The sequence below is a fragment of the Oratosquilla oratoria genome, chromosome 39 (genome assembly GCF_046742065.1).
Source record: "Oratosquilla oratoria isolate Oo_2021 chromosome 39, ASM4674206v1, whole genome shotgun sequence".
In the NCBI taxonomy this organism is placed as follows: Eukaryota; Metazoa; Arthropoda; class Malacostraca; order Stomatopoda; family Squillidae; genus Oratosquilla; species Oratosquilla oratoria.
This window is the reverse complement of record NC_134815.1, coordinates 1586421-1603586: the sequence shown is the minus strand read 5'-3', so window position 1 is coordinate 1603586 and position 17166 is coordinate 1586421. Positions and strand designations below refer to the sequence as shown.

At 41.8% G+C, this 17166-nt stretch overlaps 1 protein-coding gene across 1 annotated transcript in view; it reads left to right on the top strand.

Moving 5' to 3' along the window:
* Positions 1-17166, top strand: part of LOC143020239 (extracellular signal-regulated kinase 2-like) — a 145591-nt gene that overhangs the window by 117764 nt on the left and 10661 nt on the right. Inside the window, exons 2-6 of the mRNA XM_076176406.1 lie at positions 7227-7446; positions 12050-12180; positions 12761-12930; positions 14626-14765; positions 16404-16599. Of these exons, the coding sequence (XP_076032521.1) occupies positions 7227-7446; positions 12050-12180; positions 12761-12930; positions 14626-14765; positions 16404-16599 (857 nt within the window). The remainder of the gene's footprint in view (positions 1-7226; positions 7447-12049; positions 12181-12760; positions 12931-14625; positions 14766-16403; positions 16600-17166) is intronic.

Genomic DNA, 17166 nt, shown 5'->3' with positions numbered 1-17166 from the left:
TCCCTCTCCCTCTCACCTCCTCCTTCCTCCTTCTCCCCTCCTTACATCTCGCCTCCTTCCCTCTCTCCTCTTCCCTTTCCTCTCCCCACTCTCTGCTCGTCCCTCTCCCTCTCCCCTCCTCCCATTCTCTTCTTCCCTCTCCGCTCATACCTCTCCCTCTCCCCTCTTCCCATTCTCCTCTTCCCTCGCCTCTCCTCCATATCACCTCACCTCTCCCCTCCTCTCCTCCCAATCCCTCTCCTCTCTCCCCTTCCCTATCTCCCCTCCCTCCCTCCCTCAATAATTTCAGTGTAATTGTTCGTTTTTTATCATTATTATTATTATTATTATTTTTTTTTTTTTTTTTTTTACCCTAAATGACGCCACGCTACAGTCCACTTTTCTGTGGAGCAGATTTCATCAGTCCATTATTTTCCTCCTCCCCCCTCCCCCCTCCTCCCACTACTCAGCCAAGGCTTCCACTCTCTCACCCCCCTTCCTCTCACCCATCCCCCTCTCCGTCAACGCCCGTCTCCTCCCCACTCTCCCCCACCTCCCCACTCACTCATTCACCATCACTTATTCTTGACACTCTTCTTGTTTTCGAATCTTTCCCCCCTACTCTCGTCCCCCCTTCCACTCTGCCCTCTCCCCGAATCTGCACTCCCCTTCCACACAAAGGTGTGTCCCCTCCTCCCCCTCCCCTCCCCCTCCCCTCCCCCTCCCCTCCTCTCTCTCCATTTCTCCCTCATCCTTCTCCCCCTTTCTCCCTCTCCCCTCCCCTCTCTCCCTTTCTCCCTCTTCCTCCTCCCCCTTTCTCCCTCTTCCCTCTCCCTCTCCCCTCCCCTCCCCTCCCCCCTCTCCCTCTTCCCTCTCCTCTCCTCTCTCCTCCTCTCCCTCTCCCCTCTCCTCCTCTCCCTCTTCTCTTTCCTCCTCTCCCCCTTCCCTCTTCTCTCCCCCTCTCCCTCTTCCCTCTCCCCCTCCCTCTCCCTCTTCTTTCCCCTCTTTCCTCCCTCCCCTCTCGATGCGTACCGGAATGAAGCCCTCGTAATCCCTTGAATGAAAGAGATGCCCGACTTGACAGTTTTTTTTTCTGGCTTTCGTCGGAGGATATAGCCAAGACTAGTTTACCAGTAGAGTGGTTAACGAACGGAATAGGCTTAGTAACCATCTAGTTAGTGAGCGCTGAAACTATCGGTTGCTTTAAGAGAAGGTTGGATAACTTTATGGGTGGGGATGACATGTGGTCCAACTCGCTGGCGGCAGGGTTCGAACTGCCATCACCCCCGACCACCGCCGCAAGTAGCGACGCTCTAAACCGCTCGGGCCAGCGAGCATTCATCTTATCTTTGTATCTAATCAATTATTTATGTTGCATCAGGACAAGACTAGATGATGTAATGATGAGGACAAGGCGCCATTTTTGAGGATAGAAAGAGGAGGATAATTTAACATTATATGATGACAAGCGAGTAATATTATATCCGGTGCCATCACTGATAACGGCATCTAAGCTTTTGTTTATTTTATTTTTTTAATAAGTTCCACACACTAAGAGGAGATCACAACAGAAATGTATATGTATATCTTTGTATGATTGAAGTTAGTCTAAATTTACTTATTGTCAATAAGCTTAGAACATCCACAATATGTATATATATATATGTGTGTGTGTGTGTGTGTGCGCGTGCTTGTGTGTGTGTGTGTGTGTTTGTGTGTGTGTGTGTTTACGAACGAGGTAAATTACCTCGCAGCAGAGTGCCGACTATAGGCAACGAATGCCGGATCTCCCCCCCCCTCTCTCTCTCTCTCTCTCTCTCTCTATATATATATATATATATATATATATATATATATATATATATCTATATATATCTCTCTCTCTCTCTCTCTCTCTCTCTCTCTCTCTCTCTCTCTCTCTCTCTCTCTCTCTCTCTTATCTCTCCCTCCCTCCCTCTCCCTCCTTCACCCTCCCTCTCCCTCCTTCCCTCTCTCCCTCCGCCTTCCTCTCTCTCTCTCCCTCTCCCTCCCTCCCTTTCCCTTTCTCTATCTCTCTCTCCCTCCCTTTCCCCCTCTCTCTCTCTTCTCCCTCCCTCCCTCTCTCCCTCCCTCCCTCTCTCTCTCTCTCTCTCTCTCTCTCTCTCTCTCTCTCTCTCTCTCTCTCTCTCTCTCTCTCTCTCTCTCTCTCTCTCTCTCTCCCTCTCTCCCTCCCTCTCTCTCTCTCTCCCTCCCTCCTTCCCTCTCTCCCTCCCTCTCGCCCGACATTCCCCGGAGTCAGAAGATACGTAAGTTGCCTCTCCTTCTGACGTCACGTCGCCTCAGGACCCGTCCCTCCCTCCCTCCCTCCCTACCACCCTACCTACCTTGACGCGCGTCCAGATGCAACAGCTGTCTTGTAGAGGTAGTCAGGCTGACCAGATTTCTCAAGCAGGAATATGCTAAGCAGCAGCTGAAATCATGCTAGATTGGCAAAAAGTGATAATGCTAAATCTTTTGTTCCTCTTAATACGTTTAGTTTCTGGTACAGACATTTTATTGATTGAGTATGATTTCTAAGGGAAATGTGCTAAATTTAGCATGATTATGGTAAATCTGGTCACCATGAAGATATGTTGTATAATGTTGTATTTTACAGTAGAATACAGTCAATGTCCCCAGGCTGCTGTATAAAGACGTGCTCCCAACGCCGACCGTTGAAAGTTCGTTTGAATAAAAGACTTCGGTTACAATGTTTGAATTTTCAAATTTTCAAATATCAAATTATCTTTCCGTCATAAATATATCAAAGCTGAATGATAAACTAGGAGGTTGTGAACCTAGACGGATGTTAGACATAGTGTTGGAATGTTCTTAGAGAAGTCTAGGTTTCTGTAAACGAAGTTATATACTAGTTATTCGAATGGAGGTTGGAGGTAGGATGATGTCGGAGGAAAAATAGCCCAGTGTGATAGCCCTTTAGCACGTCTCGTGGTCACGGGTATTGCACCAGCGTTTCTATCCGTCGAGGGCAAACCGCGCCATATCCTGGCACTCGATTTGAAGAACAACGAAAAAGGGAAATTTGGTCCGAAATTCAAAGGATTTCCTTTAAGTTGTGTGCATGTGCTTTACAACTAGCCCACACAAGGAAAAAACGTGCGCACATGTTTTCAAATGATATTAAAACCCATTCAATAAAGAAGTTCCACCCAAACATCAACTAATAAATTCTCTAAAAATAGAGTAACTTGCCAACCGTCAGACCAATAATTGTTTATTTTATTTTATTTTATTTATTTATTTTATCTTTCAGCGAGCATTTAGACAGTCAACGCCTCGAACACCTTCATTGGAAATGCTTGAAGGGGTTATTATCACACTGGGCTAATTTTCCTCCAACCTCCGATTAATCGGCGGTACCGCCAACCTCCAACACTTTTTTCCGCCGTCAAAATCACTCTCTGGCAAACTACTTTGTTTTCTCAACAATTGGCATAGAATAATGTCATTTAATATTATGCTGGAGGAAAATGAATTATTTTCCTCCAGCATATAATCAGATTCCTTCCTGAAAGCTGCGAGCTGGGAATCTGCTCCAACAGTCGGAGGAAAAATATCCCAGTGTGATTGAAGCCTTTACACACCAGTGACGTCATTTAAAGATTTGATTTAGGCTAAACTTATTCGAATCAGCCAGAAGACCTTCCCATCCATCATGATGTGGTCGGATGCAGTTAGATTAACGAATAAAGAAAAGGTTATAAAAGAAAAATAAGGAAACACGAAACAGGAAAAAAAACATTTGGCATTTACTGTGTTATATTGCTTTGACGTTGAGCAACCGAGTCTTTGAAACTTCGAACTGTTTCATGTAATCGCTTCAGTGGGAAGTTGGTTTCTCTGGGAACTTCATGGCGACCCGAGTCCGCCCGCCCCTCAGCTGAATAAAATCGCCTGGCGGCGCAATTAGCCAGAATAATATCAGTAAAGGACCGAGTTGCGATTGAGCTCAGGAAAAAAGGAACATCTGAAGATCAACATGGGAATTCCCCTCCTGCTGCAGGGCGTCATGACGTGTGTGTGTGTGTGTTTGATTCACCATTGTCTTGGATCACGTGTTAGACTCGTGATCGACAGTTATTTCCCTCCCGAAAGAGAGCTCAGAGCTCATATATATATGACCGATCTATGGGTAATGATGTGACCTTACACGCACGCACACACACACTGTGGTTAGAGCTCTGGCCTGCCACTACGGAGGTCCGGGTTCGACCCTCGCCCGGGGCTGAAATAATATCAGTATCGCAGCGCTGAGGGGTGTTACTCCAACTCTCGTGGGCGGGGAGTTGGGGGTGTGTGTGTGTGTGCAAGGTCATAGCATTACCCATAGATCGGACCTACGAGCTCTGAGCTCTCTTCCAGGAGGGAAATAGCTGTCGATCACGAGTCCAACACGTGATCCAAAGTCCAAGTGAAAAGTGAATACAAGAGTTAGAGTAACGACTCGCAGTGCAGTGATACTGAAATTATTTCAGCCCTGGGCGGGATTCGAACTCGGACCGCCGTAGTGTGTGTGTGTGTGTGTGTGTGTGTGTGTGTGTGTGTGTGTGTGTGTGTGTGCATGCTTTATCGTCCCAGTACATAGAAGCCGTAGAAGCCATACTTAATTCTTAGTGTACAGGGAAGAGTGGATACCATGAAATTATATGCAGAGTTTGTAAGCACAGTTGGTATTGGTAGAGTGGAGGTGGTAGGGTGGTAGGTGAGCTCCAAGGTGGCTGACGGCCATAGGGCAAATAGATATAACACTGCTGTATAGAGATATAATAACACAGCATATACTCGCAATTGTATAGTAATACTGTATGACTGTGCGATAATACAACATCCAGAACCTGTTGTATTATTATTATTCATTTGAAGACTACAAGACAGCCAATGTATAGAAAAATGACTTAACCTACCCAGGAAAGTTTTATTTGTGTAATTAAATCCAGAAGCGAAGACAAGACAAGACAAGAGAGGCGAATGATGGCGCAAGCGCAAAAGGTTCAACCGCCCACGGTCGTCTCGTTGTCACTTGTCTCCTCATAAAAAGAATGAAAAGTAAATAAATAACGAATAAGTAATTAGTGGATAAATGAATAGATTGATCAATTTTTAAGTTGATCCAGCAACGATTGCAATTGTCAAAAGTAAATAAATGAATAATTGATGAGTAGACAGAAATAGGTAATGAATAGATAAATGAATAAATTTATTTATAGAAATATATAATTAGATAAATATTCTGTTGAAAACGACAGCAAATTCATTAGAGATTTATTTCTTTCGTAAGCTTTCTAGCTTTCGGAAAGTAGATTTCCGAAAGCTAGAAAGCTTACGAAAGAAATTAATCTGATGAATTTCCTGTCGTTTTCAACAGAATATGCTTGAAAGAGAATCTCCTGCCACGCTTCACGAAAATTCGATAAATACAAACAAATAAATAAACATGAATAAATAGATTTATAGAAATAATTACATAAATAGAAACAAATTAATAAATAAACAAATGAATAAATAGATTTATAGAAATGATTAGATAAATAGAAACAAATTAATAGATAGATAAATAGAAATAACAAAAGTTAGGCGGAGGCTGTCTGAATAGGACGGATAACTGGACAACCACGAATCGCGGAGTACGAGTATTTATGAACCGCTCGTTAACCGCTCGTTAACCGCTAAGAAATCGTTAATAGTGAAGCTGATCGAACGGCGTTCCAAGGCCGAGCTGGGGGTACTGGCGTGGTGTCCCCAGACGATTTTATTAAGGGGTACCCATGGAATCATTGTTTAGAGACAGTAAGGCCCTGTTTACACTTGCGGTACCGCATAGTCAAGGAAAAACTGCGCGGTTGTGTGTGGACGCCTACATTGACTTACATTGTAATTGGACCGCGGCGGTTGTAACCGCTAGTGTGAACGGGACCTGACGATAGTGACCATATTTTTATAATTAATTGCGATTACTTTCCTTTGCTCTCGTCATCGTTCAAAAAGGTTCGTTCGTCTTTGTAGAAGCCCTGTTATAATAACCAGTGCTGTCATTGAGGTAGATTGAAACATTATGAATAGTACTGAAGAAATTTGAAATACTTTTATCGATGAACGTTTATTATCCAGAACTGGGCGCGTTCCTGAATGCGTTCCGCTTTAGTTTGGCCGTGGTTAGCGTTCCCAAACTATTAAAGCAATATAGGTACCGATAGAGTATGTGGCCTACGAACATTTTTCTTTGGTATAGTACATATGTGGCCTCACTCAAGCGGAACGCACCGAGGAACGCGCCCAGGAACGCGCCCAACTCTAATTATCTAAGGATCTATTTGAGTCATTTGAAATGTTGAATGTACATGTATGTATACATATCCTCTGGTTCAAGGGCATTAACAAGGGTGACGCAAGCAAGGTCATCATATTAAGACAACAGGGCAGAACTCTTAGTAATGGATTTAGATTGGACAAATTTAGATTTAAGAAGAAAATAGGGAAGAATTGGTTTACCAACAGAGTGGTTAGCGAATGGAATAGACTTGGTAAACATGTAGTAGTGAGTGCTGAAACTGTTGGTTGTTTTAAGTGAAGGTTAGATAGATTTATGGATGAGGATGACAGGTGGTAATGGACACGGAACTGCCTAGTGTAGGCCTCATGGTCTCTTGCAGTCTCCTCCATTCTTATGTTCTTAAGTAAAGATAGGGTTGACAGGTGGTATGGGATAGGGAACTGCCTAGTGTAGGCCTTATGGTCTCTTGCAGTCTCAAACATTCTTATGTTCTTATGCTCGCTCTCTCCCTCTCTTTTCTCTCTCTCTCCCTCTCTCTTCTCTCTCTCTCCCTCTCTCTTCTCTCTCTCTCTCTTCTCTCTCTCTCTCTCCCTCTCTCTTCTCTCTCTCTCCCCCTCTCTTCTCTCTCCCCTCTCCTCTCTCCCTCTTTCTCTCTCTCTCCTTGTCTCTCCCTCTTTCTCTCTCTCTCTCTCTCTCTCTTTCTCTCTCTCTCTCTCCCTCTCTCTCTCTCTCTCGCTCTTTATCTATATATATATATGTATCTCTCTCTCTCTCTCTCTCTCTCTCTCTCTCTCTCTCTCTCTCTCTCTCTCTCTCTCTCTCTCTCTCTCCTCTCTCTCTCTCATATCCCATCTATGTTCAATTTGTAGGCCTTATGATGTCTTGCACTCTTCCCCGATTCTCATGTTCTCTCTCTCTTTCCTCGTCCTCGTTCCAGGCCTACGGGATCGTCTGGAAAGCCATCGACCGTCGGAGCGGGGACGTCGTGGCCGTCAAGAAGATCTTCGACGCCTTCCGGAACGAGACGGACGCCCAGAGGACCTTCCGGGAGATCGTCTTCCTCCTCGAGTTCTCGTCTCACCCGAACGTCATCCGGCTCCTCAACGTCCTCAAGGCCGACAACAACAAGGACATATACCTCGTGTTCCAGTACATGGGTACGTGTGGCAGGTGTACATGTGGCAGGTGTACATGTATGTTTGCTAGGTGTACATGTGCAGGTGTACATGTACTGAGGGTTTCTCTTGCGAAAGGGAATGTGTTCTCTCAAAACTTGGGTATGTTACCCAATGTGTACAGTTTCAGTACACGGGTAAGTCTATCTGGTGGTTTTGAGTACATGGGTACATGTGTCATGTTTACGTGTGCTAAGGGTTTCTGTGCGAAAAGGAATGTACTGTTTCAGAACTTGGGGGTGTAATTTAATCATATCTGAGAATCGCAAAATATGAATTAGAGCACTACTCAGGATTTTGTTTTGCCTCGTTCGGGTCCGTTCCCTAACTGGAACCCCTGCTGTAAAGAGAGAGAGAGAGAGGAGAGGGAGAGAAGAGAGAGAGGAAGAGAAGAGAGGGAGAGGAGAGGAAGAGAGAGGAGAGGAAGAGAGAGAGAGAGGAGAGAGAGAGAGAGAGGAGAGGGATAGAAGAGAGGAGAGGGGGAGAGAAAGAGGCGGAGGAGAGGGGAGAGGGAGAGATATAGAGAGAGGGAGAAAAGGAGGGAGAGAGAAAGGGAGGTATGTGGGCACATCACACGTAAGGGCAAATGTGACTGCTTCGGCCGCAGGTACTCAGCGCCTCGTGGCGAAGGCTCGTTTTCTTTGGGAGAATTGCTGGTTGGAAGTCTTAGGAGAACAAACACCCAAAATTGTGTCGAGTTAGTGTTTGTTTACGTCTCATAAGAACACAAGAATGAAGGAGACTGCAAGAGACCATGAGGCCTACACCAGGCAGTTCCATATCCTCTACTACCCCTTATCCCCATCCATAAAGTTGTCTAACTTTTTCTTAAAGCAACTGATAGTTTCAGCGCTCACTACTTGGTTACTAAATCTATTCCATTCGTTGACCACTCTATTGGTAAATCAGTTCTTTTCTATTACCTTCTTAAATCTAAATTTGTTTACTGCGAGCCCTGCCGTGGTCTCAATATGATGCCCTTGATTGCATCACCCTTGTTAAAGCCCCTGATCCATTTGAACACCTCTATTAGATCACCCCGCACTCTGCGTCTTTCCAGAGAGTGTAAGTTAAGGTGCCTAATTCTGACCTCGTAAGACATATTTCCGAGTCCATGGATAATTTTTGTCATTCTCCTGTTGGTCACTTATTTGTAAAACAATAATTTCAATGTGACTTGATTCATGATTATGTGGTAAACGCCAGACTATTTGATTCAGATGGAGTTAGAAAGTACTGTACTTACTAATTTTAATTGATTTACTGTTCTTGAATTTGGCCACATGGCCAACGTCAGAATTTATTTTGCCCCCCCCCCCCACTCCCACAAAGAAATATCTGCGTCTGGGCTAACGCAATTTTCTATGTGACGTTATATATATATATATATATATATATATATATATATATATATATATATATATATATATATATATATATATATATATATAGCTGTTTGACTTATTTAGTGATTTGCTTGTTTATGTCTGAAGTTTAATTTTCCATTTAAATCGAAGTAAATTCTCATAGCGTACGAATTTACTGTACTTGTGTTTACTGTAGTTTAGTGGAACAGTTGGAACAGGAAGTTCTTGAGCGATTATTATTATTATCATTATTTATTTATTTATTTATTTATTAGGAAGTTCTAATTTCTCCTGGTAAAGTAAATTCTCGCATTAGCGTACGAATTCACTGCGCCATTTGCAAATGGGGGTTATTGATGGCGGCGCGATTTCACGTAGTGAGGGCTGGACGATGCAGGACTTGGCATTGTGGAAGTTTATCCTGAGATAGTGTGAGCTGTAACCTCAAAATTGACGGCCAGCGAACCCCACGCCACCTGCCCCGCGGTGTTTACGTGATGTGGCATGTCTTGTCACAACATGCCCGATATCGAATGATAAAATTTGTATTTTTTTCCTTTTGTTTATGTGCGGTGTCATCAAAGGAAGCGAGCATTATGGAGATCAAAGCTGTACAGCCCTGTGGATTATCCTTGGTGAGCTCTCAGGCAAACTCCCGGTCCATCTCCACAGTTTCTAAAACACCATTTGTCCAACCCAACCGTAATATTTCATTTGACGCTCAGTGATAAATCATGTTACTTCTTTCTAGGGAAAAAGTCGAGCATAAGTACACATGGGAGAGGGTGGTGGATGGAAGGGTGGTTGATAAGGCTTTAATAGACTTTATAGTGGTATCTAGGAAAAGAGTAGGAAGAGTTCTAGATGTTCTTAGGGGAAAGAGTGGAGAAATATCAGATTATTTTTTGGTGGAAGGTAAGTTGAGAGTGGAGGATAGGTAGAGAAAGAGGAAAAGGGCAGAATTTAGGGAGGTGCTTAGAGTTTAAATGAGAAGAAAAGAGATTACAAAGAGCTGAGGGAAGTGTGGAAAGTGGTGAAGAATAGAGTAGATGTAGGAGTGGAGGTGGAATGAAGGTGTTTCAAGGAGGGAGTGACAAGGTGTCCAAAGATGGTATGTGGAGCAATGAGGATTGGAAGGAATAGAAGGAAGGGTAGTTAGTGATGGAATGATGAAGTGAAGAAGGTAGTAGGAGAGAAGAAGCAAGCATTCAGGGACTGGTTGCAAAGTAGGACGAGAGAAACATATGAGAGGTACAAAGAAAAATGAAGATAAGCAAAACAAAAGATAAAGGAAGCAAAAAGGGAGGGCAGGTGTAAAATGGGGGAGGAGTATGACAGATTTTTTTTATAATTATACAAATATTTTTTTGGAAGAAAGTTCAGAAAGGGAGGGGAGGTGAGTCATGTAGAGAAAGGGTGAAAGGCACGGATGGACAGATGTTAACAAGAGGAGGCAGTAAGGGGAAGACGGGCAGAGTATTTTAGAGTTGTTGAGCGTGGAGTAGGATAACTAAATAAACGACAAACTTTTTTTTGTAACTTTAAATTACGTCGTCTGCTTAAAAAAGTTCGTCTGCTACACACATTCTCGTAAAACCTACCCGTGGAGCCATCTGCCTCGCAGTGACGTCAAAGATTCTGTTCATTCTTTATGCATCATCAGTGTGTTTGATGAATAGTGATCATGTCGAGTGTTGCAGGCTATTTGATATCAATTTTAGGAGTTATGAAAATGAAGAACGAATTACTGAGGACAATACACGATTGGGAAGACAAGAGTAGGAGAAAAGGGGGCGGAGAACAACATATTAATAACATAGAAGAAATTTTAAGGTAATGGTACAGAACATACACGGAAACCTAAATGATAGGGCGAGATTCTCTTACAGTAATACTAGAATAAATGAAAATTAATACCCATGTGAACAAGTTGCTTAAACGCGGCAAAGGAAACATGGACTGGGAATGAAGCATTTATTCCTGCCGTGACCCCATTGTTGACACATCTAGCGATGACCTCCGCGTGACCATCTGTCTCACTGTTACTCTGTACGTTATCTATTTATGGAATAACGTCAAACGAACTCCATTGTACACTAACGGTAGAACAATCTCGCTATATATAATCTACTACTACTGTGTCGAAGCTCTAGGAAGAACAAGTTTTAGTGTAGTGAACGCACAATTTAGATTAGTCTCGCTAGTCAAAACCAGGCCTAGTTAGATTTTAATCTACACACGCTCCTTAAAGACTAATTAGTTATATCTAGTAGTGACAGATCACCATAATTAACCTTTTTAATGGCACAGTAGCACAGAAATGAAAAACATTAGTATTACATTGTTTACAAAACCTGTGGCATCTAGGAATGTGAACGTGATTGTCTATGGGCAAACTGAAAAAAATATTGAATGCGTCACATATATAACCTTTACTTTATTGAGTACCCAAAGACAGCATTGCAGAACTGATATGGGTACTGGTGAGCAACAATGATTCACCAGTATGAAAACTTCTTCAGGAAGATATTTCGCTTCCAAATGATGGCCCTTAACTATACCGTCAGAGACATTTAGGGAGTCGTCACTACTCTCAAAAGATAATGGGAAAAATCAATATCGCTGAAGGAATCCTCTTTTTCGCTTCAGGATGACATTGTCAATCGAGATGTTTTGGGGTTGGTATACATCGTGACGTCATCGCCAAAAGATGGCGCTGTATGCTGTGTTTTAGAATGCAAATTGGTTGACAAATATTTTCGACAAAAAGTCGCACAAAATCTACTTTTGAGATAGAATAATTGTTTTAGATATGATTCTCAAGAAAATGAATAATATTACGAAAGAAAAAGTGCTAAGTTGTACCTGGGCATGATTACCTAGTCTACTGAAATATTTCTTATCTGTTACATGATCAGGTTTATTTTTCTTGAATATCTAGACTTATTTTGTGCTACTCCTGTGTTTGTTTCTCACTTGTCCCACTTGTTTTTCTTTGAATAATTTTATTGGTTCTCTAATACCTGTTTTCTTTGTGTGAACGGTTTCTTGTCTTCATCTATTTTTGCATTACTTTATTATGTGTGTATGTTATGCATGTTGAAATTTAAGTTAGTGTATATATTCATGGCATTTATTTGATGTGCTAATTGTAACATGATACAGTCATTTCTTGCTAAACTGAATATTATATATATTTTGTATATTGATTTTTTCAGAGACAGACCTGCACAATGTGATCAAGAAAGGTAATGTATTGGAGGATATTCATCGCCGATACATCATGTACCAGCTCTTCCGGGCCACCAAATATCTACATTCTGGCTCTGTCATTCACAGAGATTTAAAGGTACTGACTGCATATTAGTTATGTGTGAAAGTTTGTGATGATTTCCTCACATTCAGAAAGTAATTGATCTTATTACTTAAACTATTAAAAGTTCTTCGCATAACTTGTAGTTCCCCCCAAAGCATGATCTGTTTGGATTATAGTCTTACCAGTGTTTCCAAGTTTGTTCCACAATAATAGAGGAGCATCATAGAAAAGTACTTGAACTCTGTCATGTATTGTCAGCTACAATAGTGTAGCTGACAATACAGTAGTTTACATTTATTGTTATGATTAATAAACTGTTAGCATTTGACATAGTTCTTGGGATGTTTAATGTGTGCATTAAAACATTCAAAAGAATAATTGAATTTAAGGTGCACTGTACAGTTGCATAATTCCCTAAGTACTCAAGAAAAATAATGTTTTTTCTTTAATCATAGCATATATAAAACTGCTTCAGTGCCCCGTTCTTCATTTTCAAAGAATTAATACAATACTATTTTTTGTAAGAAATTAAGTGAAGGTGTAGTTTATTGTTATTGTTTATAATTCAGTAGATGGATATCAATTATGTATTAATTTTTTTTTCTTTTATCAGCCTTCAAACATCTTGGTAGATAGTGACTGTCGGGTGAAAGTGGCTGACTTCGGATTGGCCCGATCTGTAGAGCCGAGTGCACGTGTTGAGCCACAAGGGGATCCAACACTTACACATTACGTAGCAACAAGGTGGTACCGAGCACCAGAAATTCTCTTAAATTCAAAAAGGTAATTCTGTTGCAAAGTGTTTTGATTCTTAATTTTCACCCACAACTATATGACATTTGAGGCTATTTTCGTTTGATATTTTTAGTTTAGAGGAACTAGGATGAAGTGAATGGGGCTTTGTATGCGAGAGGAATCCTATTAGGGAAGAGGTCAAGAGATTGGGGTGAATGGAGGAAAATTATGTTGGCGTTAGCGTCTTGATTATATATTTTTTGTAGTTACAAATGAGTTACCCCTGGATTCTGTAAATTGGTTTGGTCATGTTTTTCTGTGTTTATTATTATTCAGAGGAAAAAGAAAGCGTAATACAGCAGTGACTTTATATTTTATAATGCAAGTAGTGTGATGCATTGTACGTATGGCAGCCGATGCTGCATGCGACAATTTTGGTCGTACTGAATTGGTTAAGTCTTGAGGGATGAGGAGGAGGGGATAAATTGTCCCTGGTTGTTGGGCTCTGCTGTAGAAGTACTGTGCCTCACTGCATTGCCTTCATCCTGAGCAGTGTGGTGGGGGACAGGGGTGACCCTTCAGCCATGAGGTGCTTGGATAGGTGTTGATAGGTAGGATATGGCTATGTACTATTAAAAAAGTATATATGTGTACTTTGACTTGACCTCATACCCTTATAAAGAGAAAGGGCTTTTGGTATGTATTTGTATATACATGAATATATACATGCATGCAAGCATATGTACATATGTGTCAAAGAACCTTCTCCTCCTAATAAGTGGGGTGGCCAAGTGAAAGTATAAAACCAGCCCACACCCATCTCACAGCTATCCAAACCCTTTCCTTGCCCCTCTCATCTTAGTATTTCATGGATAAAAGGTTATCTCTGTCCGCTGCCGCATTCCTTTGGTCTAAGGCAATGCAGTAAGACAAAATCCTTCCACAGCAGGTCCTAACAGCCATAGCTGGGAGGACATCCTTTCAGGCCTCACCATTCTTTCATCCACTCACAGTCTCTCCGTTTTCCTCGTCAATTGCATTCTCTCTCTGCCTTGCTTGACATTCTGCTTGCATCCAGTGCTCCTTTATCCAGTCCATCAATCTCATCTTGGGCTTGTTCTTAAGTTTACTCCATTCACTTCTTTCCACACTGTTTTGCTAGTCTCAACCTCGCTCATTCTTTCTATTTGCCCAAAACCACCTCAGCACTCTTTGATCTACCCTGTCCAACATTTTCTTTCCATACCAGTTTTCTGCCTTTTTTTTTCACTTGTTTCATCCTTGCAACACCTCAACAATGTCACCCCAAGTGTCCACAGGCTCTTCCTTTCTGTCTCCCATAAATTACAATTCTGCTACATGCAGTGCTGTGGGTACTGTCATTTCATCATACAGCCTTCTCTTTGCATTCATCTCCAGATGTTTATTTATCACAACACTTTTCATTCATCCAGACATTTATTTGCTTTGTTTACTGTAATTGATCTCCACATCCATTCCACTTCCAGATACCAAAATTTGCCACCTCCTGCAACATACTGTTTATTTTCTTGTTCATTCATTTATTTCCTTGTTTTTACCCAATATACTATACCCCTTTGTGGGGTAAATGCATAGAAGAGTTTATGCCAAAGAAAACGTACTTTAATTATTATAAGAAAAAATATATATCTTCAAATAAGTTTTTTAAAGCTGCTCTTTTTCCCGTGTATATATTACAGATTCTCTATTATTTTTCCTCAGATACACTTTGGGAGTTGACATGTGGAGCCTTGGATGCATTCTTGGGGAGATGTTACTTGGGAAGCCTTTATTTCCAGGATCATCAACATTGGATCAGATTGAACGCATCATGGCTATCATAAACTCTCCATCTAGAGAAGGTAATTTTTGTTTGTACATTTTTAACAAGCGCTAAAGACTATACATAGAGGTGATTGTGCCGACAACATTCTATGGGGAAAAAATATGGAGTTAAAGAGGGGCAGAGAGGAAAAATTTAAATGTGTTTGAGATGAAATGTCCGAGAAGTATGGAAGGGGTTACAAGGTTGGATAGAGTGAGAAAGGAGGTGAGGAGTAGAGCATGGGTGGTAAAGGAGATGGGAGATAGGGTTGATGAAAGAGTATTGGGGTGGTGTAGACATGGAAAGTGCAAGTGAAGAAAGATTAGTAAAAGAGGTGTGAAAGGCAGAGGTGGAGGGAGTGAACTTGAGTGGATGACTGAGGATGAGATGGATGGATGGGGTGAAGGGGCATTGAGGAAGAGGGGAATGTCTGTTGAGTAAGGAAGGGAGAAGGCAGGAGATAGGATAGAGTGGAGAATGACTGTGTATAGATGAGACTGTGAAGCAAGGATGTGAGGGGTGGGGTGGTGGATGGAAGGGGATTAGGGAGTGGTTATGGATGAATGATAGTTTGATGCAGCTCAGAGGGATTTTCCCCCATCTTCTCTTTTCTCTGCATGAGGGGACGGATCGCTGAATAAGTGAAGTGGCCTTGCTGTGGATGTGCTGTGTCTTCCTGCATCGCTTCTGACCCAGTGGGATGAATAGTACAGGGATGAGAGGGAGTGGAGTGGAGTGGGTGGGAGCCGGTGCATTCCTTTTGACGTAGCTTTTCCCATGTACTGTAATGAGGAAAAGCCCTTAGTATATAGGTAGACTAAAGATCCACAACTTTTTCCAGTAAAATACTTAACACAAACACTTTACATACCAAGAGTTAAGCTAATGTTGAAACTTCCAATTAGCTTTTCATGTTTTGGAAGTGACACCAAATGTTTCATTGATTTTATGATCATTAGGCCACTCGGCCATACTAAACAGTGGAGTATATGGACCTTAGTTTAATGGGCCACTGTGGAGGAATGTGAAAGTTGTCTCATTAGTTCCATTAGTCACCTTGTTAACCCTGGTGTTAAGTGCTTCGATCTTAGTACAGTAAGAATGTTGACAACAAATTTTATTCTGTGAAGTGTCTTGAACAAAAGCATCATTAAAAGATATTTATGTTTCTTGCTGCATCTAACACTGTGCATCATCACATGTGAAGTGTACAGAAATTGCTGTCAAGACAAGCAGGGATTGCGGTTGCACTTGCATGTCTGTTTTAGGCAGCACCAACATAGAATTGGCCTGGCAATAGACTTCGAAGACACAGAACATTATACTAGATTGTCCTATGTTCACTCAAGACATCTTCACAAAATTTCTTGGCTCAGTAATTCATGGGCTGTGCCATTGGCCACGGCCAGTTTACTGGGGACTGTGGGTGTCCTGCAAGAGAAAACTGGAGTAACAGATCATTTGACAACGTATAGATGTAAAGTTTTTGGTGTATTTATAGTATCATTAATCACAATACTTGTACATTCATCACCATCTGGAAGTTTTGCTCAATAATTTCATCTTTAATATATGTCTTGATTTACAAAATATTTACTGTATCACAATGCATAGCCAAGTTAAAAAAATGCAGAAATGTTTATAATTGTTCATGTTTTACTTTTTTTTATTACAGACTTGCAACAGGTGTCATCTCAGTATGCCTCATCACTTCTTTCAAAGCCCAGTGGTGCTCACGTTCCAAAACAGCTCCATGAGGTGCTAACCAATGTTCCTTCAGATGCCATAGATTTGGTTGAAAAACTCCTTGTTTTTAACCCTGATAAAAGATTAAATGCCGAACAGGCTCTCAGACATCCATACGTAGCAAGGTAAGCATATTTAGCATTGGTATGGTTGTTGTGTTGATAAAGGGCTTGTGTTATATATGTGTATGGGATACTCACTGCCTGAGCAGTTTAGTGTCACTACTTAGGGCAAGAGGAAGCTCTCTGGCTGAGCGGGTTAGGGCGTCGTTACTTGAGGCGAAGGTCGAGGTGAGGGCGGTTCGAGTCCTGCCACCGGTGAAGATGAACTAAGGGTATGGTTCATTAAATTCCACGCTACAAAAGCCCTGTGTGAGGGGCACCATCCTAGCCTCCCGATAGGGGGGAGTGTGTGACATTAAACCATATCATCATCATCACTTAGGGCAAGTGGTCAGGAGTGGAGATGGTTCAAAGCTGTGTGACAGCAAGTGAGTTCATAGAAAGTGCATGTTTCATTGAAATCCCTCTTAAACTAAATAAGTAACGTATGTGTGTATTATTAGCATTAGTATTGCCTCATATGGCTACAGGTAGCAGTCCTGTAAGACAGATATCAGAGAAAATCGTTTCTGTCACCTATCTTCAAACTACAACACCCTGATCTCCATCCAGAGGTGGAACCTTGAGGGA